This window comes from Corvus kubaryi, unplaced genomic scaffold (genome assembly GCF_017639235.1).
Source record: "Corvus kubaryi isolate FWS band 111438036 unplaced genomic scaffold, C.kubaryi_AGA036_p1.0 37394, whole genome shotgun sequence".
NCBI lineage: Eukaryota > Metazoa > Chordata > Aves > Passeriformes > Corvidae > Corvus > Corvus kubaryi.
Genome location: NW_024581133.1, coordinates 2,181,582 through 2,207,391, shown reverse-complemented (window position 1 = coordinate 2,207,391; position 25,810 = coordinate 2,181,582). Strand labels below are relative to the sequence as shown.

The 25,810-nt window shown below is 37.7% G+C and overlaps 2 protein-coding genes across 7 annotated transcripts in view; one reads left to right on the top strand and one right to left on the bottom strand.

The window, feature by feature from the left end:
- The window catches only part of MYEF2 (myelin expression factor 2), a 17,765-nt gene extending 680 nt beyond the window's left edge, over nt 1-17,085 (top strand). Inside the window, exons 2-17 of one of the 6 annotated variants that reach the window (XM_042039081.1) lie at nt 4,431-4,660; nt 5,870-5,922; nt 7,192-7,199; nt 7,311-7,404; nt 8,269-8,460; nt 9,103-9,256; nt 9,660-9,709; nt 9,787-9,850; nt 9,998-10,099; nt 10,291-10,341; nt 10,416-10,484; nt 10,764-10,862; nt 13,111-13,182; nt 14,417-14,619; nt 14,730-14,781; nt 16,553-17,085. In XM_042039081.1, coding sequence (XP_041895015.1) covers nt 4,431-4,660; nt 5,870-5,922; nt 7,192-7,199; nt 7,311-7,404; nt 8,269-8,460; nt 9,103-9,256; nt 9,660-9,709; nt 9,787-9,850; nt 9,998-10,099; nt 10,291-10,341; nt 10,416-10,484; nt 10,764-10,862; nt 13,111-13,182; nt 14,417-14,619; nt 14,730-14,781; nt 16,553-16,716 — 1,657 coding nt within the window. In that variant the 3' untranslated portion in view covers nt 16,717-17,085. Of the gene's footprint in view, nt 1-4,430; nt 4,661-5,869; nt 5,923-7,191; nt 7,200-7,310; nt 7,405-8,268; nt 8,461-9,102; nt 9,257-9,659; nt 9,710-9,786; nt 9,851-9,997; nt 10,100-10,290; nt 10,342-10,415; nt 10,488-10,763; nt 10,863-13,110; nt 13,183-14,416; nt 14,620-14,729; nt 14,782-16,552 lie in introns of all 6 variants that reach the window. The other 5 variants (XM_042039083.1, XM_042039082.1, XM_042039080.1 and 2 more) reach the window with 5 other exon arrangements.
- Nucleotides 17,086-17,368: 283 nt separating this feature from the next.
- Nucleotides 17,369-25,810, bottom strand: part of SLC24A5 (solute carrier family 24 member 5) — a 9,134-nt gene continuing 692 nt past the window's right edge. The window contains exons 2-9 of the mRNA XM_042039087.1: nt 25,382-25,561; nt 23,992-24,075; nt 23,799-23,902; nt 23,381-23,481; nt 22,337-22,620; nt 21,196-21,402; nt 18,309-18,410; nt 17,369-17,763 (exon numbers count right to left, since the gene is read on the bottom strand). Of these exons, the coding sequence (XP_041895021.1) occupies nt 17,441-17,763; nt 18,309-18,410; nt 21,196-21,402; nt 22,337-22,620; nt 23,381-23,481; nt 23,799-23,902; nt 23,992-24,075; nt 25,382-25,448 (1,272 nt within the window). The 5' untranslated portion in view covers nt 25,449-25,561 and the 3' untranslated portion in view covers nt 17,369-17,440. The remainder of the gene's footprint in view (nt 17,764-18,308; nt 18,411-21,195; nt 21,403-22,336; nt 22,621-23,380; nt 23,482-23,798; nt 23,903-23,991; nt 24,076-25,381; nt 25,562-25,810) is intronic.

Sequence of the window (25,810 nt, the reverse complement as noted above, 5' to 3'; positions counted from 1 at the left end):
GCCCGGCCCTCAGCGGCCGCTGACCGAGCACCGCCGCCCGCCCCGCGGCCGGGCCGCGGCGGGGCCGCCGCGGCCCGGGCGCGGGGCGGGCGGCGGTGCTCGGTCAGCGGCCGCTGAGGGCCGGGCGCTGCGAGGCCGCCCCGCAGGGCAGGGCTGGGCTCCGAGCCCCGGGCTGTGGTACCTGGCGGGCCGGTTCCCACGGGATACTCTTCCAGCAGTGTTCCGCATCGTTTCTGGTGCCGTTTTACGTTTCTGCTGCTGGCCGAAGCGATGTTATTTGTAAAGCCGTTGAACTAGTCTTTGTTTACGTGAGAATGGGAAGACAGCCCTGTAGTAATGTACTTTCTAATCAAACCCCCCTCATGCATGCAACGAAGTTTTCTTGGGAACGGTAACGTTTTCATACACAGAGTATGTAAAATTGTGCCTTGTAGAATAGGTCTAAAAGGAACTTAGTATAAGGGAGTTGGAACTACCAGCTCTCTGGAACAATACCATGAATAACTTTGTGTGTGTGGTTGTTCTTGGTGTCAGGCTTTGAGGGTTGTCACTCCTCACATGAACTAGGTTTTGGCTTCAGATCGTTGGAATTTCAATATCTCTTCCAATCTCATTCAGATCTTGGAGGGAAAATACGTTTACAGTAGACTTACTGTTGCAGTACATCAAAGCTGTTGAGGTCTGTGAAGTTTTGACATGTTCTAAGCAGCCCTGCTCTGATACTGTTGTGTTTAAAAAAATGCATGTGGGATCGACTTCAATATAAAGCTGGAGAAATAAAAATGTACTTCATGCCTTTACTTGATTCCCTGTGACATTTAGTTTAGTTTGCAAGCTTTAAATTTCACTTTACTGTAAAATAGAAGTTGTGGATTTGGTTTTTTTTCCCTAGTCTGGCCCTCAACTTCCTAATTTCACTGATTAAAATTGAATTTTCACAGGAAGATTGTCACCCTTTTGCCCCTTCTAGGTGTATAAATTTTATTGTCTTTGGAGGTTGCTGCTCTTGAAATTAGGTAATTTCTCTGTATCCCTCTTGTCAACAATGTCTTCTTTTCCCTCCAAAACCTCACAAGCAAATGAAAAATCCCAGTTATTCTGCATAGTAGAAGTCACAACTTGAAGTTTGATAGTGATGGGGAGTTCTTGGAACAGAGATACAAAGCTTATTCTTTCATATACAGTTTCTCGTCTTCCCCCAAACAGGTGTACAAAAGATTAAGCTGTCAGTGTGTAGATGAAATGTACTACTTTAAAAAAAAGTATTTCATTAACTTGTTTTGCTTAGCACTCATTAAATTGGAGAGAAATCTTGGCTCAGTTTGCACACTTCCTTTAGTTTATTGTATTGGGCAGTGGAACTGTTCAGCACAACAAAGCTAAACTGATCTATGTGCTTTGGAATCACATGCTGTGAACTTCTTCCATTTCTGTCTGCTGATCTTATTATGGACACTTGAGAGGAGTAGAAGTTTGTTTTAAAAAATCAAGTTTTAGGGCTTTCATGTTGATGTATCTTGTGCTTATTGTTTTTAGGCTTCTAGTTTTGCATGTGGAAAGCTTGGCTTTTGTCTCCAAAACTTTATGGAAAGCTTTTTTTTTTTTTTCCCAGAAGGTATAATTGGCCTTTCAAATCAATGAGCATACGTCCTTTTTTTTTTAAGAACTAATTGTAGATGTCTTTTTTCCAATCCTAGGAATGGTGATGGTCTGTGATTTCAGAGGCAGATACGAATTTCATCAGTGAAATGTGTATCTCATGCAAGAGGTAGAGACTAGAAAGTACTGTAGTTTTTTCCCCATGAAAATTATGGCAGTTCATAATTTCTGAGTCTGTTTTTTCTGTGGTCTGTAGGTGACTAATGCGACAGTGCTTTGAATGTATTATTTGATTGAAACTGTTTTTAATATTCAAGGAGGAGGGTAAAAGGATCTGTGCCTCTGGCTTGTTCACTGGCCTATGTTGGTTTTGGCAGATGAGTTTTGCAAGAAGGATTGTTTCTTTAATTAATCCTCTATTTTCAGCAGACTGGCTGTGATTCCCAGACTAAGTGAAATGTCTCTTTGTTTTGCAGATTTAGAAGTTTAAACCAAGCTTGTATCTTCTGTGCTCTCTACTGATTTGTACAGCCAGGTCTTGCAGAGCCTGTGGATTCCATATTTGAGACCTGTCTTGTCCTGTGCACTGCATTGAGCACCAAGGGGCTGTTTCATAATCCTTTAAGCAGGAAAGAGCTTAAAAGGCTGAAGAGAATCCATTGCTCTAATCCTAAAACTTAAGGAAGAACTCAGATTTTTACTGGGAGTCTTGTTGGGCAGGAGTTTTGCATTTCTAAATGGGATTGGATTGGAAGGAACTGATCTGATCTTTGCCTCTTCTCTCTGGCTGCCTCCAGTGCCTGCATTGTTCCCTCCATTTCACTTCGCTACACAGCCATACAAGAATTACGTTGTCACGCAGACAGGATGGTGTGGAGGAGGGATGATGCAGAGGGAAGTTGGAGGATGCTTGAGCCAGATAACGTGTTGTTGACTTGAAATGTTTTAAATTTTACAAATACTTGCCCCGGGGGAGTATCCATGCATTTCCCACTTGCTAATCTTCTCTTAAACCACTTGTAAACACAAGGGCTGTGAAGTTAATACCATATGACTATTTCAAAATTGGGGGAAAAGTCGTGGCAAAAATATGGATGTATTTGAATGTACTCCTCCCTGAAAAGTGCCCAAGCTTGAGTAGATAATACAATTAGCTTCATGAAAAGCTCCTTGCATGTGCTTTTGAGTGCAGGACTGTCACTTACTCACTGTTTTGTTAACTGTGCAGAGAGCTGAAAATTTGTGAGTTAATCAAAATCACTGATTTTGCCATATGTTGTGGTTGTAAAACTGAAATGCCTGTTTTGGCTAATTTTCCACCAGAAACCTTCCAAAGTGTCTAAATGAGATAAAACCTAAGCCTTCTGAAATGTAGGAAATATAGTAAAGATAGTGATGTAATTTGAGGAGGAGGGTTCACAATCACTCACTTCTGTCAGTCCTGTAGGACATAGCCTTCTAATTGTTCTTACTCATGACGCTAATGCTGGCTTTTTAAAATATACGTTTGTGTAAAAGTACTTTTTAAGTTTCTCTTTAGGTAGATAGTGATGTGTCCTTGAAGATTATAAGTAATCTGTTTAGTGGATCACATTTGTGTGGCTTTATTCAGTGGATTCTTTCAGTTCAGCCGTTCTCCTTTTTAGGATTAACAATTCAGGCACCTCGAGCCTCTGTTAGCATGCTAAATGACCTTGTGATAGTAACAATATCAGGAGCGCTGAAGAGTTATGGATATTTCTTCTAATTCTGTTAAAAGTGTATGGTCTTACTGAAGTTGAGATTTGGGCTGCCTTAAAAGAGAAGCAGCAAATTTTCTTGCATTTTCATCTAAAAAATAAAAAGATTTTAAAAAGATATTTTTGGTGCTGTTGGTGAATTTTTGAAAGACTGAGGATCAGGCATCTATTTTGTTGTTTTTGGTGGATCATAGCTGGTTACTTAATTAGCCTTAGATTCATAGCATGGCTTAATAAGCTGTTTCCTATGCATTTAGCAAGTTTTCAAATTCTAGTAGTGTTAAACAGTGAAACTGAAAAAGTGTTTGTTGTTCTTCGTTGAATTTTAATTTCTGTCTAAAAGCAGTCTGGCACAAATTGTGAATAAAAGTTGTTTATGGGGTAGATAAAACATAATTTGATACAAAACCTACTGGAATTGATTTGATATATTATTATTCCATTGAGTGAAGCATCCTGAGCTGTTTCAACTCTAAAGCTTAGACTGTTTCTACTCTCACTTCTGTGGTGAATATCCTGTAACTTGGCCAAGTGTGGTGTGAAAATTACCAAAGCACCAAGGCATGGGTGCTATAGCTGATTTTTCACTCATTCTGTTTTGGCATTTGTAGTAGTTTCGTAGTACCATCTTTCTGAGTCTTGACAGACAGGATGTGCTGGCACAGGTTGCCCAGAGTTGTGGATGCCCCATTCCTGGAAGTATTAAAAGCTGGATGGAGCCCTGAGTAAGCTGACCTAGTGAAAGGTGTCCCTCCCCATGGCAGGGGGCTTGGAATTAGATGATCTTTATGGTCTTTTCCAACCCAAACCGTTCTAGGATTCTATGATTCTGTGAAATGAAATGTGAATTAGTAAGATGTACTTTCTTTACTTAATATTGTAACATTTTTTTGTTCTCAATAAAACAGTGTATTTTGGAATTGCACTGGTAGCATGAATTTATTTTTCCTAATTTGCAAAAGCAGCATTTGACATCCTGGGAGTTCCAGTAGCATAGGAGATAGTCAGTTATATAGGTAGGAAGTATGATAATCTAATGATCCAACACAAGACTAATAGTGTTTTTGTTTGGATTTTTATTTTTTAATGTAGGGATAATGATGAGACAGCAAAAGAAGGGAAAGCACCTGTGAAAGAGAAGTACGTTGCAAAACCGAAGGCAATCCCTTCTCTTGGAAACAAGAATAGATTCCACCCCTATGCAAAGGAGAAGAATGCAGGCTCTGGAGACAAGAAGGCTGTTAATCGCAATAGAGTTTTTATTAGCAACATCCCATATGACATGAAATGGCAAGCTATTAAAGACCTGATGAGAGAGAAAGGTAACTCGCTCCTTATAATACACTTCGTACAGACACGGAGAGGGCTTAAATGCAACGGAAGTGTCCTTTGAGCCACACAGATTTGATTTGACTCTTTTTGTTTTGGCCTTTACTTGGTACATCTATCTCCCTTCCCCCTCTTTCATCCGAGACAATTGCATTGCAGGGTAGGCTGGGTAAATGAAGTGCTCACAATCTTCTGCCATTCTGGTGTGACAGTAGAGAGTATATGCATGACCTCATGAGTTCTTAAAGAGATTGTGTTTTGTCTAGTTGTAGTTCTTGTAGATTTTTTTTTCCCTAAGGGCTATTGTATTTAAGCAACACATCAAGTGTGTTAACCTGAATAATAAGGGATGTCTTTCAAAAGTTGTTTTGTATTTCTTTGGTGGAATCTGGCTGTGGCATTAACTTGGTCTGCATTGTCACTACTGCCATGACTGTTTGTCTGGAGCTTTGTATTAAAAGCTTGTTACTATTGTTGCAGCTCTGATAGAGAAATCTGACTACCCCAAAAATTTTATATTAAATTTGGGGTAAAATAATGATAATATATGGATTTTGTAAAAAGTTAGTTCTGTGTTTTCCTTGAAAAATTGATTCTTCAAAAGTAATGCAAAGCACACTTGGCTTTTAGGCTGTGAAAAATGCCAGACCCCCCTTCTGTAACTGCTGGTTTATCTGTTGTAAGGTGACGTGACTATTTGATTGGTTTATTTACTGAAACTTCCTACTTTAGAAAGTGAGTCGCTTGTTGTGAAATATTTGATGTGTAAATTTGGTTATTATTGAAGGCAAACTTTTGATTGAAGATATTCAGGTAGAAAGTCACCTTAAAACAGGTGTTGTGAGTAGGATGATAAATGTAACACTTTTCAGTGAACGTTGACGTTTCATTTGTTAGGTTAAGGGACTGTGTATATCTGAATTTGTTCACCAACTATATCATACTGGCCAAAATATGATCTGTAGTATGAATTAGGTTAAATATAGTTGTTTGTTTTTAGCTTTTGAGAATGTGGCTGCTGCATATTTCTGAAAACTAGCTAAATTATATAGCCATTGACAGGAGGTATGTTGGTCTGGTTTTGATTGTTGGTGAATAATAGGTGATTCTCTGTAGACTTGTGCACAGGGGCACAGTAAAGAAAGATACTGGTGTTTAAATGCATTGTCTCTTGGTATTTTCCCTTTGTATGTCTTATGTAGTTGGTGAGGTTACATACGTGGAGCTGTTTAAGGATGCTGAAGGAAAATCAAGGGTAAGTGCCGTGGGCAACAATCTGCTAGAGGTTTAAAAGTTCCTCAGCAGTTTTATTTTTGTATAATACCTGTACCAGTTATTGGAAAGTAAGTTTCATTTTTACACTGATTTTCATTAAGGTAGCCTTGAGGATTCTGTATTAGAAGTAGTCTGACACCTTCATGCAACTCACACTAGCTGGTTGTAAGGGGCAAAGTACTTCTGTAAACGTTAACAAATGGCATTTACTTAATTCTTCTTTTTAGCCAGCACCTTTGTCTTGGTACAAATCTGTTTCATATAAAGGACGTTCAATAAACCAATCATTTTATTTAAATTTTGTTAGCATAGTATTCTCTTCTTGGGGCCAATAAGTATAAAATGTTAGCTAAGAGTATACTGGGTGAAGTGCCTGATTTCACAGCTTTGCAGGGTTGGTACTTTTAAACACTGGGTTAATGTATTTCTTAAAACTAAATGGATGGAGATGGTTGGTAGCCAACAGAGTGCCTGCAATGAGGCACTAATAGTGAAGATTGTTAAAGCTCCTCTGTCTTCTTAATAATAGTCAAAAGTTTGGCCAATAGCAGCTCCAAACCTGCAGTGAGAACGTGAGAAATGCAGGTTTGAGTCTCAACTGAGGTTGTATCAATTGTTGTAAATTACTTTCTTTAAACTTGTTAAAACTAAAGCATGCTGTCAGCTTTGCTATACTTAAAGAAATCCTCAACTCTTTGCTTTATTAGAAGGATTCTGGTGCAGTCAATAAGGTTATTTTCTTATAAGGTAATTTCTCAATTATGCTGTAGTACTGAAGAGGTATGCAGACTGCTTGTTCATTGTACTGGTGTACTTGATGTAGGTAGATGTGAATTTTGTAGTTAGTGGACAGCTTTTAATGACATGATGAGTGTCTTGATTGGTTTTTGGTTATGTTTTGGGGTCATATTCTTTCCACCCTTTCCCTCCCACCTCCTCTTCCCAATTGTCCTTACATGGATCTGTGTGGCATTTTTCCAATTCTGGTTTGACTCAAAGAGTGTAAGAGACAGTGTATTCTCTTGCATTTGAAAGGTATGTATGTTAAGAAAGTAGGAGAAATTCAGATTGGCTACCACTAAAGAGCATGTACTATGGATTTTGAAGCTGAAAATAACTTGTATAGTTACTTAACAGTGAGCTGGGATCTTTAACTGGAATCTTCATTGCTCTATCATATGTGCTGACTGACTTCTTGTTTTTTTGCTTGTTTTCTCTTTACATATGATGACAAATCTCGTGGATATAGGGTTGTGGGTAAGTTTCTTTTTTTATGTGTGTAGAAGCACACTGCTATCCAAACATTCTATTAGTTTTGGCATTTTAAACTTTATTTTAATACTCTAAATGTTTTGGTCTCTTTCTAAGTGTGGTTGAATTCAAAGATGAAGAATTTGTTAAGAAGGCATTAGACACTATGAACAAATATGATCTTAGTGGAAGACCCCTGAATATTAAAGAGGTATGTTCATTGCTGCTGTTCTGAATTTGAAATAGTGAAGATACTAAAGCTGCTGAGATGACCATGCAGTGTTCTGAGAATCTTAGATGTGTAATTTCCAATTTCATTTTTTGTGAAATTTTCATAATGTGCTGAACTGCCTGTTGGGTTGCAGAAGGTTGGATTTTATGCTAAGTAAACTGACAAAAAGCGTGTCCTAAAGTCAAAATAATCGAATGATGTTTTTTGTTAAAACAACTTCATATTCTTACCTTAGCATCATCAGGTCTTTTCCAAACTAAGTAATTCTATGTTTACATTGCTTACCTGCTTCAAAATATGACACAGAACGGGCTAATTATTAAACCAGTACAAATGTGCAAAAAGGGGGCTGGAAATAGAGAAGTTGTGCTGTCTGGGAAGTGAAATAATGTCAACATTTCTACTGTAGTGCTGTAGTATATGATGGTGTCTGATGCAGTTCTTGTCCTGTTACAATTTTAATAATGGTATTAATAAATAATACAAAACCACCACCTAATTAAATTAATTCAATTCTTGGAGGAAAGTGCTAGACTGACAGTCCTTTAGCTTGAAATCTTTTCTACTTGTCCATAGGCTAGGTACAGCATGTGAAGTGGCAGTGCACGCTTCCTCAACAAGTGCTTTGCCAATATGCCTCAACTCTCATCTGAAAGGACCCACCTCTAGAGGTGAGGCAATAAGGTCTCCATGCTAATTCAGTTCTTGATCCCTCTGACATGGACAAGCATATTTATTAGTTGATAATTTTGATGGGTTTGTGCAGAATTTCAAGTAGTACCATTTTGTTTGTTGCCAGTCCTGTTGTTGATCGTTAAGTGGCTTTATTTGTGCCCTTCTCAGGATCCTGAAGGGGAACATGCTCGGAGGGCACTCCAGCGGGGAGGAGGACAGTTCCCAGGAGGACATGGACCTGATGCAGCACCTGGAATGATGAATTTACCACCTTCTATTCTCAATAACCCCAACATTCCTCCTGAGGTTATCAGTAATTTGCAAGCAGGCAGGCTTGGATCCACAATTTTTGTTGCCAATGTAAGCTTAAAACTGTATGTTATAACTTTAATGTTTGATCTTTCTAAGACATCTTTTACCTGTGTAGTTCAGTTTTAATATAAAGAGGAGACTGGAAATTAGTTCACAATTAGTATATCCAATTGAAAATGTTGGACATGTGTTCAGATTTTGGACATGGAAAGATACATTAAACTCTCGAGACTGACATGCCCTTTTAATTACTGCACAGTCATTTGTTGATTCAAAAATATTTTATACATCTTTTCACTATCTATTTACAACTGCATTTCTTTTTTATTAAATATATTCTTTAGTTTATCTTGCTGGTTACTTTAGACTAACATAATAAAGTTCCAACAGATATAATGGTTTGAGTTCTTTATTAGCACAAAAAGCTACTGTATTTATATGAGGTCTCGTGGAAGTACAGCTGCCTTTCTCAATGCTAGTATGTTAATTAAAGTAAAATACATGTACATAGAATAAATAGTTGACTTTTTGGACTGTGATGCAGTGTGTGTATATTACAAAATCTCAACTATTTACAATTATCAAGCATCTCATCAATGAAAAGTTAACAGCAATGCAGAAAATCTCTTCCAAATGTAATGGCAGAACAGAGATGTGCACTGAAATCTCTGATGTATTTCTGTGTTTAAGCTTGACTTCAAAGTTGGCTGGAAGAAACTGAAGGAGGTATTCAGCATTGCTGGAACTGTGAAGCGTGCAGACATCAAAGAAGATAAAGATGGCAAGAGTCGAGGAATGGGAACAGTTACCTTTGAACAAGCAATTGAAGCTGTTCAAGCAATATGTATCCTTGGTTTTGAAAAATAATTGATCAAATATTGATTAGTCTTTAATGGTTCTGACAGCGTAGTTTTGCAAATGGTGCTTATTTGCCTTGTAGCTACCATATAGGGACTAGAGTGTAATACTGTGCAGATTACATTTGTAATGACTGAATTTACTACTAAATTCTAAACGTTCCTGATGATGTTGAACAGAATTAAAATATCTGGGAGTGTGACAGTTGTGAAACTAATGTACCTAGCAGCTTGTATTGCATCTTCTGGCCCTTGAATTGGGTTTCTAAAGATAAGATAGGGAAAGATAAGACTCACAGTAATTGTACAGAAATAAAATAAGTTATTAGATTGATTCTTCATAAGTAGTTAAATTGCCTTCGTAAGATTCCTTGACTTGCATTTCTTCAGCTATGTTCAATGGGCAATTCCTGTTTGATAGACCCATGCATGTAAAAATGGTAAGGTGCTTTCATTTCTTTATATGTCTCTGCAAAACCTTGACAGGATCATAGCATAATATCTTGTTTTTTATCAGGATGACAAATCAGTTCCTCATGAAGACTTCCGTGTTGTGGACAGCAAAAGCGCACAATTACCTCGTGAGTGCACGCTCGATTTTCTACTCCTTGCACTTAATATATGGTGATCCATGTTTTGGCACAATTTAGTAGTACTTTGCTTACTGTGGTCTCTATGATACAGAGGAGAGTCTCTCTTCTGATCATACTTCTTTTTTTGTTTTTGAGGTGGTCTTGGTGGCATTGGTATGGGACTTGGACCAGGTGGACAGCCCATCAGTGCAACACAGCTGAGCATGGGTGGCGGAATGGGGAGCATGGGTCCAGGAGGTGAATCCGTGTTCTTCATTTTTAAGTTGTACAGAGCTATAAGTTTACAATTGTCATGTCTGTATTTGGAAGAATGACAGACTTTTGACAAAGCATGCATTGTATAGTGTGCTTTTGAGATTTTAATTGTGTCTGAATTTTTAAAAATCCATTAGGATGTACTAAGTGTTGTTTATCTTTTTGATTTAAAGGTATGGGAATAGACGGCCCAGGATTTGGTGGAATGAGTAGAATGGGAGGCGGTACGTGCAATGAAGTTTTTTGCATTAAGTATTTCTTTAATACTGTATAGAAAACGCTTTTCCTTATTTTATAGGACTTCCTGGCTTTCGTGGAATGGAAGGAATGCCTAACATGGGAGGATTTGGAGTCAACCGAATGGGAGGTAGTTGAACACGGTTCCTGTACACTTACTAGTTTGCTAATATTTATTTATTAAAAGCTCTCCGTTTAGGGGTTGGTAATATAGATGAGTTCAAAGGAGGTAGTTGTGTGAGTGGAGGTCTAGGAACTGGGAGGAGCGTTGAGTGTGTAATAGGTGCCTGTGACTTGTGTGTTAGACTCACTTCTATTTAAACAAGCAGCTGTGAAACAAGTGTTGTAGGAGCATCAACTTAGAAGTAAATGACAGAATATTCCTGGGTTTTTGCTTTGTTCTCTACAGAAATGTTCCGTGGTGGAATGGGAGCAAACATGGAAAGAGAATTTGGTCGTGGTGACATGGCATTGAACCGTGGTTTTGGAGAGTCTTTTGGAAGGATGGGTATGGTAACTGTTAAATTTTCTGTGACATAGTATTGGAAGAGTTTTGCTAGAAGAAGAGGAAACCTGGTTTCATTTGGTCATCTTCTTCTGTCCCTTCTTCCCCAGTCATTACTGTAAGGATGTCATCTGAGTGTTCATTACAGCCACCACTTAAGGCAGAGGTTCAGGTGTGGAGGTAAAATAGAAACGGAATAACTATTTGAGGAAAGCATTTACCTTCATACTGTTTAATTTGTGGGGTATTAAATCTTTGGGATGTTGAATATATGTTTCTGATAATCCTGAACAAGCTGTCCATGTACAGCCTTTGTAACTTCCACGAGCCCGTTTCGCAAATGCATGCTGTAGTATTGTTTTTACTGCAAATCAGGTAGCATTGGACAGGAGTGCTGAATTTTGGTACCCTCAGTTTTCGTCCTGCCTTCTGAGCTCATACAGTTCAGAGTGGTATTTGTTGGCCTCTTCTGTGGCTGAGCCAGCATTATTTTGTTTATAGGTGATGTCTTGTTGACAGTGGGGTGCCCTCGAATGAGTTACTCTTCTATCTTCAGAGGCGTGGAAGTGCTCAATAGTAGAGCCTTCTTGCCCTTTGTTACTATGCTGTTACCTGGATGAATCAGAATCATTTCAATTGGAAAAGATCACCAAATCCAGCCTTAAACCCAACACTGCCAAGTCCACCAGTAAACCAGGTCACCAAGAGCCACATGTACACGTCTTAAATCCCTTCAGAGATGGTGACTTCACCACTTCATTGGTCAGCCTGTTTGTATGATTGACAACTCTTTCTGTGAAGCAGTTTTTCCTAATACCCAATCTAAACCTCCCTGGTTTAACTTGAGGCTATTTCGTCTTGTTCTATGGCTTGTTACTTGGCAGAAGGGACTGACCCCCAACGTCTCTGCAACCTCCTTTCAGGTAGTTACAGAGAGCAGAAAGGTGTCCTCCCTGAGTCTCCTTTTCTCCAGGTTGAACACCCCAGCTCCCTCAGCCATTCCTCATGAGGCTTGTACTCTAGAGCCTTGATCAGCTTTGTTGCCCTTTTCTGGACACACTCCAGCACCTCGATGTCTTTCTTGTTGTAAGGGGCCCAAAACTGAACACGAAATGCACTATAGGAAATGGCTTTTCTTCCTCCTCCCTGTTTCTTGTACTTCTCCGTTCCCTTAATTCACCTCCTTGCAAGAGAAGAACTCCTAAGAGCATAAGGGTCATCTGGGCTAAAAGTTGATTGGTTTCTTTTTTTAAAAATTTTATTAGTTGAGGCAAGTCATAGCAAAGAGTAACTGTTCTGTGCTTCTCTTCAATACTGATAATTGTATGGAAGAGGTAAGAACGTAGTAAGCTTGTCCTTTGAACTAGTCTTAATGCCTTGGAATGAATGTCTTAGAAATCAAGCGTATGCTTTCACTCTGGATACTTGCATAAACATCTGTTTCCTGAATGAAAATGCAAGGCCACTTCAGTGATAAATGTTTCTGCAAGCAGTAGGCTTTTGAGTGTTCTGGTTACATGTTGGTTTTGAAATGCATGAACATGGCCACTGTGAGACTGTTGTGGGTGTCTTTCATTCAGTAGATCCAGCAAGCTTCAATTTACAATCTGTCAGTGATCTTACCATTTGAATAGTGTCCTGAGAACTAAGCTTAGAGATTCCCTGCTTAACCTTAAATAATGGAAGGAAATTGTAGGGACTTTTAATAGCTACTGTGTTTGATCAGGGAAGGCCCTAATGTACTCCTGTTACAATATTTAGGTTAATGGTATCTTAAAAAGAAATACTGTGAAGGCATTTGGTTTTAGTAACCTTGAAATCAAGGAAGGTGTCTTTGATTGGGCTATAGTAGCAGAGTGAAATTGAGGATGTTTGATTTACAGCAGAATTGTTGACTTTTTATACTATGTAGTTCATATAAGATAAAGTCTTGAGTTTTGAGGTTGTTCTTCCCGACGTGGGAAATGGCTCATTTAGTTTTACCATGTTTGTGCTACTGGCAGACTGTCAGAGGGGAGAAAAGCTAGAAAGAAATCAGAGTAGCTTAAATCCCATAGTAGAAAAGGAGGAACTGATTTTACTTACTAGATGTTCCTATTTAGTTTGTATAATAAAGGCACACATTAAAGTGCCCTATATAAAAGTATTTCCAGGTAATGTTGAGATCAGTGCACTTCATTAGTGTGTGCTTTGTTTTTTTCATTAACTGGTGGTTTCAGTGTATGTCACTTCATTATTTTTCTCTGTTTAGGTGGTGCAATGATTGGTGTTTTTGCAGGAGGAATGGGAGCACCTAGCATGGGCCCAGTAAGATCTGGAATGAGTAGGTTAACTTGTTTCAATGGAACATAAATGCATAGGCAATGTAACAATACGGTGTACACCTACTTGTATCAGAGGGACTTGCTGTAGTGTAGTGTCTTGCCGTTGATGGAAGTAGAACTCTGTTGCATGTGACAAGTCTAACAGTTTTCAAAGCTGTTTTGTCGAGGGAAAAGTTCAGAGGAAAACTAGCTAATACTGTCTTTCCCTTCATCTTAGATTTGGAATGGTTTCAACTTCTAGTTTGGAGGGAGAAGTGATTAAAGTAAACTTGTGTTTCAGAAAAAAGACAGGCAGAGATATTTGAGTAAACTTCATGAACCTGAACCTCAGTAATCTGTCATCATTGAAGTAAAAATCAGCTTTGAATTTCAGATTATCACCCAGTTTAATTTTGTGCAAAGCTCTAATACTGAATTTGTGTTGCAGCAATTGTCTGAGTTCTCAGGCTAGGGCAGATGAGAAGCTAAAATCTTGCTAGTGCCAATCTTAAAAGCCATAAGGCTTAAAGAGAGGGTCCTTCATGAATGATCTTGATAGTTTTACTGTACAATAATTTTTAATTATGAATCCAGAAATATTATAGTATTTGAATGTTATTGCTCTTAGTTATTTATACGAAATAAATTAATGTATTTTATTCCATGTATGTACTTTTTATCTGGGCTTAAACCATGACACATAGGAAAGTTCATGCTCTTTACAGTACTTGCAGTAACTTCTGTTCTCGGCAAAAAAATGCCTTCTCTGGAAGATTTTGTAATTAAGTGTGGGTATTGACTGCATTAAGTAAAGCTGAATGTAAATGCAGGAAGCCAAATAAACAATAGTGTATCTAGTGAAATTACCTGTATCTTAGGATTGCCACAGGTATTTATTTGATCTTTGTGGTACAGGGTATCATATTTTTATTAATTAAACAAGACAGCCTTTAAATCTGAAGTCTTGTGTTCAACATTTTGCTACATTAGATGGTATGACTAATAGCTTGATGCAGTTTGGTTTTACTTTTATTTTAGAACTGACACTCTGTTTCTTGTAATACTTTGTCTTAAAATACTAGCCGTGCTACTCGATAAATCACTGTGCATGTATAAAAGTTATTGTTTATATTACAGCAGTTTTAATAAAGTTAGTCTTCTCCTGACACAAGAACTTTATTTCATACCAAATTACTTGTGTGTTTATTACTAAAAGGGGATTTTATTTTATCCTTCATTTCTTTCTCTGTGTAGGTGGTGGAATGGGTGGTATGAACAATATGGCTGGAGGAATGGGAATGGATCGGATGGGTTCTGGTTTTGATCGAATGGGACCAGCCATGGGTGGAGGCCTGGACAGGAACATGGACATCGATCGAGGATTTGTGCCTGGCCCGATGGGAAGTGGCATGAGGGAGAGATTAGGCTCTAAAGGCAACCAGATATTTGTGAGAAATGTAAGCAATTAAATATATAGAAACCACAAGCTTATTTTGTGTGTATGTTTGATTATATGCTCTTTTTCTCATTGTAGTATTTTGTTACCCATAATTCTTTTTTATTCTAGCTTCCTTTTGACTTGACCTGGCAGAAGCTGAAGGAGAAATTCAGTCAATGTGGTATGTATATGAACCTTACCCCTGCTCATCTCCATGGACTTCATGTGTTACGTGGTGTTTATTAGATAACAACACGAAGACTGACTCTGTAGAAGAGTCTGGCTAGCTTAATCTTTCTTATTTCACCCAGCTTTCTTGAGTTATATAAATAATTTTTAGGCATGACAGAACACAAGACCAAGGTACAGTATGGGCTGTGTTGACTCTAAGTGCTCCCTTGCTATAAACTTTAACCTATTCCATTAATAAAATTACTCTTTGAAATTTTTCTTTTTTTGACATATTCCCTGGCCAGTAAGAGTATAATAATGTAGTGTTTCTTTTCAGATAAATACGTGCAGGAGCCTGGGTCTGTCCAGGTCATGCATTACTTCCAGAAATGGTGCTGCATTGAATCAGAGTTAGTAATTTTGCCAATGTAGCACTCAGGTTATTTTATGCAGGTAGATGATCCTGATTAGCATATTTGCAGGCTGTAATGTTCCCCTTTATCTTAAGAAATAACGGTTTGCTACAAATATTCAATAATTGTTTTTATCTAATTCAGAAAAGTTGGTCTTTTCACAGAAATAAGTAAAAAATAAAGCTTGGGTGTAGAAATACGTGACATGTTTTGAAAATGCATTTTCAGAACAGAGAGCTTTAACTGAATTACAGGATGACTTCTTATTTTGGATAGACAGAAAAGATAAATAATTTAAAACATACTACTGATACATAAGGTAGTCATCATACAGCTGTTTACAGATTTGATATAAATTAGAACTCACAGTTCAACTATGAAAAATTGTAAGGTGTTGATTTTTTTTTTGTAGATGGAGGATATAGCACAACAGGTTCTTTCTTTTTTTAAGTCTCAGCCTCCTGGGCAACTTTCAGATAGTTTAGAATTTTTTTCTCATTATCTCTCTGTCAGCTAACAGACATAGTAATTATATTAAATTGCTTTTAAGAATTATAAGCAACAGATTGTGTTCATGTCAGTATCGTAAGGAATTACAAAGACTCCGTCTCCCAGGGTTCGATTTCTTTCAGTGAAAGGCCAGTCTTACATGATATTTTAAAATAAAAGGCTTTGTATTTTAGGGAAAAGTTTTTTGTTCCTAGTGACATTCTGGGGCTCAGGAGGGGTGTGCTACAACATACCATAAGCAAAAACTCATTAGCTTCAGGGAAGCGAACATTCTCAGAGGTAGCAAGACATCTTTATAGAAGTATTTCCTTGTGAGTTGAGTGTCCAGCCTCAAGGCAAATCAGCAGGAATTGAAGAGTGCCTGCTACTTTTCTGCCACTCCCAGCCTGGTAACTGTTGTTTTAAAGGTTTTAATTTTGCTCTACAGCTTCTTAACAAAATTGTTTGATTGTGACACTTGCTTGGTATGTTTTTGTGATGAATATGGTGGACTGGATTAAGCTACAGTTCAGTTAATCCCTGTCAATATTCCCACTTCTGTCAGTGTCTGTAAATGAAACACGAACCTTTCCCTGAGTCTTATAGGGCACTTTGTTTCAAACTTGAGGTCAAATACAGGCATACTTCATCTTATGCTGATGGCAAGGAAAGATTCGAGATAGCTGATCTGGATTTGGATTCTTTACTGCTGTTTGTGTCACCTTGCCTGAATGAGTGAATGTACCATCAGTCTGAAAGTGCCAATTTCATACGTTCCCCTAGATTATACTTAAAAATGTTTTTTTATCACTTCTGAGTTCTTTAAGTTGTTAGTACACTGAGGACTTGAAATAACTGCTGTTTAACTTATTTATTCAGGTCATGTAATGTTTGCAGAAATAAAAATGGAGAATGGAAAATCAAAGGGCTGTGGAACAGTCAGATTTGACTCACCAGAATCTGCTGAAAAGGCCTGTAGGATAATGAACGGCATAAAAATCAGTGGCAGAGAAATTGATGTCCGCTTGGATCGCAATGCATAATTTAAAACTGTGTGTTCAGGAACATTCCTATGTCTGTTTAGCTTCTCTATCTTAGTAAGTCATTTTTAGTAACATTGTATGCTTACAAAAGCTGTAAAAAGGAACTTTTAAATCCCACCAGCCTTTAACAGTATAGTGTTTAATATACTGTGATACTTGTTAACTGAATCTTACTATGTTTGGTTTTTAAAGACAATTTGCCTGATTTTTGTTGTTTTTTTAGAGGCACTGAGCACCTGCAGGTCCCTATAGACTGTGGATGCTTTGGATGCTCAGTGCCTTTGGAAAATTAGGCCAAGTGTCTCTAGTCATTCAGTTTAAATGAATGGTTATACTGTTTTTAATAAAATAAGCCATTTTCTCTGTTAATCTCCAGATTGCATAGTGGGATTTATTTAGTGTTTTCTGATTTTTATTTTTCCCCTCCAGTGTGTATCAACCGTGTAATGTAAAAAGTAGATGTCTTTTTCAGAATTTCGGTTTTATATGTGTGTTGTAGTCATACTGTAATTCTTGACTCTAAAAGAAAGGGCTCCAATTAGGCTGTGATGTTTTTGTTCTACTTAATATTACTTTAATGACATGACTTAGTTCTGTATATAAGATTTAGAGCCCAATGGGAGTTTGGAGTTGTTTTTTTTTAAAATTTTATTTTGACTAAATGAAGAAACTGATCTTTTTCTCCTGCTTTTATTTTTTTCATCAGCATAATCACTGATTAAAGCTAGTTACCACAGACCCTTGTAGGATTGTTTCCTATGATGCCAAGTTCATATAAAATTGATAATACAGTAAATACTAAGTACAGGACAAGACAAATTGTTCCCAATCTTTTATCTATTTTCCAGCCATTCAGGTGAACTGCCAGAAAAATAAAAACAACAGAACAGATAAGAGAAATGGCTGTGTATGTCAGACCATTGCTGTTCACTTCTATGGGTCCTGATGTATTTATGAAGGCAGATTTTATAAACCAGGGTATTCCCAAACAGAGCATATCAAATACATTGGATCCTACAATGTTAGACATAGCCATATCTCCATTTCCTGTAAAAGAAGAAATACAAATAAGTTGGCTTAATTGTATCACATGAAATTGCCAAACTGTTTTGGAGGAACAGACTGCCAGCCCTCAGTTTCTCACAGAGCACACCCCTTTCAGATTTTGCATCAAAAGAACCATAGTCATGATTCAACAGAACATGGTTTTGGGTACCAACCATAAAAAGTCTCCCTAAATCACCAGCATCTGCACAGTTGCACTTAAAATTAAGCTAGACAGGCTACTATAAAGTCCAGTTATGTTTAAAATACCGAGACCTACAGTTGTGTTCTGCAGTAAAACTGTAATACTTGATCAACAACAAATAAACCAACGTAGAATACTTCTCTGAGATACTCTGAGAAGTTTTTAAATGTCTCAGCCACAGCTTTTTCAGGTAAGCTATTTATTTATTTTTAGTAAACTTAAGCTCTAGAATCTGGAGCCCAAATTTTGAGGTTACTCCTTGAATTTATCAAAATAGAATTTTCTTTTCCTAGTACCTTTTAAACACATCCATTGGCATGAACCTAAGTACTAAAATCTTTACCTTTTCGAGCCACCAGCACACTTGCAACTGTATCTGGTACACTTGTTCCTGCTGCGAGTAATGTGAGACCCATTACTGACTCTGGGATTCCCAGTGTTTCACCTGCAGTTGAGAAAAAACAGTAGAAAATGCAAGTGTGGTTTTGGTTAGGTTTTATCCAAAGAAAGTGCTTTGGACTTTGTTTGCTGGAGAAAGAATCAGTAATCATACAGTAATTTCGAATGGAATGTGTCAGCTAACTTGACTACATGTGAGGTGACTGAACCACAAAGCAGTTAAAACAAAGAGTAACAACAAAGAAATATCCTTTGTTTGTTCTTCAAGTCTCCAGTGGTCAAGACAATAGCAATTAGGATTTTTTTCTTACAGATAAATAGAAGTTTAAATATGTAACAAATTACTACTCTTCCCCCCCCCAACTTCTAGAAAATACTGTAGTCTTTCTTAAGGTTGTGGGCATCTCCTTGTTAGTGTTCAAAAGTCTCATGAAGCAATAACTCTTAAAATTACCCTCTTCAATCCCCTCAGGGGCAAGGGAAAAAGCACATTAATTTTCTTGGGCAGGACAGTCATTAAGATATTATGAGAATACTGTCTCAATTACATGCCTTTACCATTTCACTCCAACTAGAAAGTGACTTGGAAGAATCAATGTGCAGAAATTTTTATATGACTTGTAAGTACAAGTAACCCCTTAGAAGTGTGAGTTCCTTTAGGTAAATACTCATTTAAATTAAAAAAAGTTTTAAACTGTTATTAGAAGGGCAGCTTATTTTCCCCTACTCTCTATTTTTCTTAGCCCCAAATGTCCTGTAACCATAATAATTTCTAACTTAAAAGACAGGGATTCTTCAAAACCGTTTTAGCAGTTGTACCATTCAGAAGCATCAGTATACTGAAGTATTTGATACCTCTAGTCAAGGTATGAATTAATTAATTTTTCTTAAACTTTTTTGTTCACTAAAAAGTATCTTAGATTTCAGCAATAAAAAATATTGACTTCTTATTTGAAATATCTTGACACATTTAATAAGAGCAATTTTATTTAAATAAGAGGCAGTACTCTAAGCTAGGTCAGCAGTGCTTGTCTATTACTTACCAGCTTAGTCTAGAGCAGCCCAGTAAATTTATGTTTGAAACTGTTTGTTGGTTTCAGAGGGACTAACATGATCCTGTTGCAGAATTTGTACTCCCTTTATCCTTCCATCACTCCTAAAAGATTTGTAGGATGAGGGACCAACAAATCAGCTTTTATAAACCATTCAGGCTGGAAAATAATGGTTCAAACCAAGGTGAAATATGAATGAACCAGCCTTATGTACCCAACATTAGTTTCTAGCCCTCTGAAGGTTATAAGACAGAATATAAACTCAGGAGAATCTAATTTTTCTTTTTATTAGATAGATTTATCTTCTATTTAATGTGTAGGGGTTTATTTTTTTTCTGGCAACTGACCATAAAGACAGAATAGTCTTATTTTTCTAGGCTTTAGTTAATTTTGTGTATCAGTAGCAATGTGTTGCTATAAGTAGTCAAATTTTTTTGCCAGCAACAGAAAGGTGTACTGAGTTAGGTTTTGTTCTTGACCATCCCAGTGTAGTCCCCAGCTATGGTACCTTTGTGACATTCTGGTAGGCTGATTATGCAATGATAGAACCTTTGAGTCAACCTTCATGAGAGCCTGGACTTGAATATAATGTGTGTGTAACTTGTAGTGTTTTAACATGTTAATAGAATATAATTTACCTAGGAGTAGTGGGCCAAAGACCCCAGCACTACCTGTGATGACTCTTGAAAGTGAACTAATACACTCTCTGAATCTCCACCATACCTTCTTTCATAAGAATTAATGCTTTGTCTTGTAGAACAGCAATAATGTTGACTTGAATCCTGTTTCAAAGGCTTCTAGCATCCAGACAGTGAACCCTTGCTCTTTAGGTACAAGTGGAAAACTATTTGACCAAGGGGTTAACATGGTGGGTATAATATCCAGCGATCTACTAGTAATTTCTCAAAGGTTCACCAAATGTGTAAGGTCTGTTTCTGCACTGAACAAGGAGTTATTCATGTCTGAACTAGTAGAATGCTTGAGTAGGATTAGTAAGCTATAATGTGAAAATGGCAAGCTTTGAAAAATTTCTGTAGAGTTTTAGTTTTGTTTTCTGCTTGTTCTTAAAATGGAAAACTGGATGTCTTTCAAGCTGACTGGAGGAACAATGAAGTGAGGAGCACTTTAATACCTCGAAGTACTTTTAGGAGAAGGCTTTTACATACAAGTTATTACCCCTTCTCTCACTTACACGCAGTCCTTTGACTGCTTCACTTTATGATGCAGATTTGTAAGAGGTCTACATATACATACCCCAAAAATGTTTAATAAACACATTTGAGACGTTTTTTGGCAGTTAATTTAATGCCAAATCTCTTACTATAACGTTCCTGAAAAACACAGGTGTAGAAATAACATATCCTTTCCAAAAACCTTGACCTCTAATTCCAGTCTTAGTGGATTTCATGTTTGTCAGCCTTCAGCATGACAAGTTTATTGCTGTGTGTTTAATTGTTTTGCTTAATGAAGCAGTTCAATGAAACTCTCTGTTTTTAAAAATAGATTGGGTTTTTTGTAGCTACATAAAGTTCTCATTCATGTGATGGTAAGCAGTGTGAAGCAGCTAAATTCTAAAGTGTTCCATTATTGGATAGAAGAGGGTGGCAAACTAAGCAGTCAAACATAAATTTCTGTTGTTTTTCTTTGTTACCTTTTTTTACAGCACAGTCTGAGTTGCTAAACTGACTGTTGCTTATGGAAAGGGAAACCTCACAGGGAAACCTCACAACTTTTTCAGTGATTCTTGACTGGTATAGCAACAACACTTTAGGTACCTACCTGCTATTGTTACCATCCATACAAGAACATAAGTTATTGCAGAAATCCATGCTGCTGAAATTAAAAATGTCACCATGAACCAGTTCCTCCAAAACTGTCTTCTGCAATCTGGTATAGTTAAATAGAGTAGTGTAATAATAGGAAGGGATAACACCCACAAAATTCTCTTCATATCTGCTTCAGGCATGGTGAAGACATTTGGATGATCTATTGAAGAAAAAGTAACTTTTAAATTGTAGTATTAAGTTTGAATCCATAACATACAGTATATTACTGTCCTCTACTTGTGAGAATACTGAAAAAAGGTGAAAAATACTACTTCCTCAAGTTTCAGCTGTAGTATTACCCTGTATCTACATCTCTCTGGACAAAATTCTGAAATGAAGTTACTTCTGGGGAGACTCTGCTTGTACACAAGAAAACCGTTTTTTTGCAATGAGAATAATCACCAGTAGAATAATCTTCCCAGGAAGTGGTGGATTCCCCAATGCTGGACACTTCTAAGATTCAGCTGAACAGGTGCTGGCCCATCTGGGACCATGCTTTTGCCAGGGAAGGTTGGACCAGATGATCCTTGAGATTCCGTTCCAACCTAGTATTCTATGAGTAAAATGTTCACCAGTAAGAGAGCTTATGTGGATGAAAATGAATTTCTTTATAAAGGTTTACCCATAACATTTACCAAGACTAAGTACCAACTGCTGTTTTTTGCCTAAGAAGAAACATGACCTGTGGCCACATCACAGCTATCCCTTTACTTCTGATAGCATGCATATTTTGGGCTATGAACCTTCCACTGTCGTAAGAAAACTGTGTATATTAGTACAGTACTGGTGTGGCTTTCAGGTGATAATACATTTTACAAGCAGTGTTGCTGAGAAGTTTCAAATATACATAGCAAAGACTGAAGTTCTAATACAACACAAATTCTTGCATTCCTCTAGCAGCTAACTTCATATGAAAACCACCACTCTGATTTTGCTGAAGGTTATATTCCAGGTTAGAAAAATGATCTACTTAAATACTAGGCTGGAGTTCTTTTGTGAGCAAAATCTTAATGCTATCTCAGAGTCTGCTCTTGATCAGATTTGATGCAGACAGGCATGTGGAGTGCTAGAGACAGCTGTAATAATACTTATACCTTCAGAGATGTCATCGAGCCCGTGTAAGCTTGTTGAAAGTTGAGAGTAGTCCAGCTCATCTTGAAAAATTCCGCTGTCTGTTCTTGACTGTTGACGAATTAGAGGTCCACTCTCTTCCCTCCAGCCAACCAGTGGCTGCTGCTCCGCATTCTCTTCCACAGCTTTTGTAAAACACGTACAGCAGGGACTGAACTTTTTCATGAGGTATTGGTTGATTTTAATGTCAAAACATAGCACCAGAACATAACACCCATATATTAGTAATAGGGATGCACTTTCATACCTAGAATGAAAAATAAGTTTTATATAACATGTAGTATAAAAGAACCCGATGGTTGGCATAAGGAGAGAGAGAGAAAATTTGCATGAGTAGCAAAAGGAGAACACACAAAAGCATCTATTTGCAATTGTATGGCTAATGTCATGGAAGTTTGTGAGTGTCCCCATGTCTTTCAGCAGTTTGATTAACTCCCCTCCCCTGCAGAATCTTGTCTGTGTATTGTATAGCTGCATGTTTTTCAGGGGATCTTATTGATTGAACGTTTTCCTGATGCAAAATTGAGTCTTCATGTCCTGCTTAAATTATAAACTTCAAGAGACTTAATGCTGGACCTGACTGTCTTGTTGAGATAACAGGAGTTTCAGTGTTGATGGAAGAGTTAAAACATCAGAAACTCATGATCTCCTTCTGGCAGACAAGTGTTTTTCTGAGCAATGCTGCTATGAAAGGAAAGGCTCAAAAGGAGTAAATGCTGAACACTTAACTGCTATGCCAGAACAGTTGTGATAGAAATTGTGAAGTCTGTACAGACAAACCTATGCAGATCAAACTTCATAAATATGCAGAGTTTGAATGTTTAGGTAATAATCTTTACAAGCATTGTAACTTTTTAAGTTTTTTAAAGCCAACAGGATGTTTATTTCTGTTAGTGAATGGCAGTTCAGGCTACTTGAAGTTTGGGGCTTGGGGATTTTTGTTTGTTTTGAAAAGCAGTCTCACAAATCTCCAGTCAACATGAATTCAACACTACTTGTGCTCTTACCAGTAAATTCTGTTGTCAGATATCATCGCAAGGACCGCTGCTGCACTGATGGTGTAGGCCAGACAGTCTCTGAACAGCGGCCAACAGGATAGCCTCGAAACCTGCAGATCAGTCATGTACTTTTCTTAAACCTCTCTGTAATACTTTCACTAAGTGCTGTAAATGCTGCATCAATATGTTGTTTCTATATTATGTAAAAATTAAAGATTCTTAGGAATGACTTAAGTATGATATTTAACAAGTTAGTGTTTTTAAAAACTTTCATAGCAAGTTATCTTAAAACTGATTACATGCTGGTTTTGCTACTAAATAATAAACTTGGCAGTTGTCATAGTAAGTCTCTCTTGGCTTTTGTTGGCAAACGAGAAAGGATAACTGTTTGGGTCTTGGGAGCAGAACTACCAAAGTTGATACATACCACACTGGAAAACAGCCCACAAGCTGCAGAAATACCAAGAAGATTATATATTGCTGATCCAAGGATGGTGCTGACGCCGATATCTCCCTTTGTCACAAAAGCTCCTGTAAGGAAAATTACTCTCTGGTATGGTTCTGTTTGGCATACAAAGAAAAGAATTCTAAATTACAAGGAGTCAAAACACATCTCTTACCTAGAAAAGCAGTGACAAGCTCTGGAGCAGAGCTTCCAGCAGCCATAAAAGTTGCTCCAGCAACATCCTGTGAGAGGCCAAGGCCTGAGGATAGAGCAAAAAGAATTGCTTAAAAAAACTGATACTTCAGTAGTCTGTACCCTTTACTTGCATTAGTACATTATCCTAGATACTACTATGGTTTAATAGAATAAACTTTATTTTCATACAGTCAATGCATTTATTTGAGATTCATAAAATAATGAAATTAGTCTTATCTATTGGGCTAGTTTATTTCTAACTTCATTACAGAAATTAGTTTAAATCTCTTGTAAAATCAGCCTTTGTATGCAGGATTTAACTATGTTTCATATGGGTAATAATTGTGGGGAAATTCCATGGACTGTAGTGTGATATTGTTACATGATCCACATCAAGTCTACTGATCTTCCAGGGAAATCTGTACTACAGTGTCTTCACATACCAGAAACACTAGTTAAATTCAAATCAGTGCTGTGATCTTAAAAATCAAATTTTCATTTTGTATGGACAGTATAAGAGCCTGTGTCTTGCTTCAGAGAAATGAGATTTTTGTTCTGGCAAGTTGACTCTTCCTGAAATGTGACTCATTCTGTGGCTCAAGTCCTGCACACAAAGAACAGGGACGTATGACTGACCATGGCAAAAGTCTGACAAATGCTTATTTATCATCAATAAACAGAACACCAGCTCTTATGGCAGTGTTTAATCTTACATTTTCTGTAAGTGTTCTGATTTGGAGAGTGTTTTCCAGTTCAGGGATGAGTTTCCCTAGGGAATTTTGTTAATTCTTGGCATTGAAAAGCTAAACTCCCTGCCAAGACCATCTCTTTACTTCAGTGGTCTGCTGAAGGCAGGGGAATTGTTGCAGGTTGGTTGGGTTTCTTAGAACCATAGAATTCCTGTCCCTCCTGTGTCATACCTTTAATAAGTTAGCAGTAGCTCATCCTGATACTTGTTCACTACTTTCAAAGAAAAACAAACTCTAGGAAGAGTTTTGGTTTCTTGTTTTGGTTCCACACACCACCATCCCTCCTTTTTTATTTCTTTAACAGTTACCTCGACATAATACCATGCAACCCAAACTTAAATTGTCAGTTTAGTTAATATTGAGGATTCTTAAGGATTTTCCTCCAGGCAGAAAAAAGCAAATATTAAATGAATACCTGTGCAGTGTAATCAGAGTAGGTTTTTTTCAATAAAATATTGATAGTGTGTATCAAATTAAATATTGTATGGACACATCCGTGCATGGAAAATGAAACTTGTTCAGTTTTCTTTCAGAACACTTTTAACTTTGAAGCTTTTTAAAAGAGAATGTTTTATGCCAAACTGCTCAGTTTTACAGGAAAAAGATCAGGATGCCACTTACATTCACTGATGATCTCTAGGGAAGGTAGGAAGTAATCATCGCACACAATGGACACGGCCAGAAACATGTACAGTATAATTATGAAGTAGATAACGATTCCTCCATCCTTCCTCTCCTGCGGCGTGAAAAATCCTTCAGGAAACTCCGATAAAGACGAGAGGACGCAACGCGTCCCATTTTCTGAAAATTAAGTGCAAAACTGTTACACATCCTGACACCTTTCCCTTCCTCAGGCCGCGGGACGTCCGCGGACTCGAGCTCCGGTGGATTTCCCTCTCTAGCGCAGCGAGGAGCGCTGCAGCGATGCCACCAGAGCCACGCACACCTGCGGCGGGGCAGAGCCGCCCGCGGGACGAGCCGTGCAGCGCTCGAGCCCGGTGCCCTCCCGGGGTCCCCCCCGTGCCCTCAGTCCCCTCCCGGGGTCCCCCC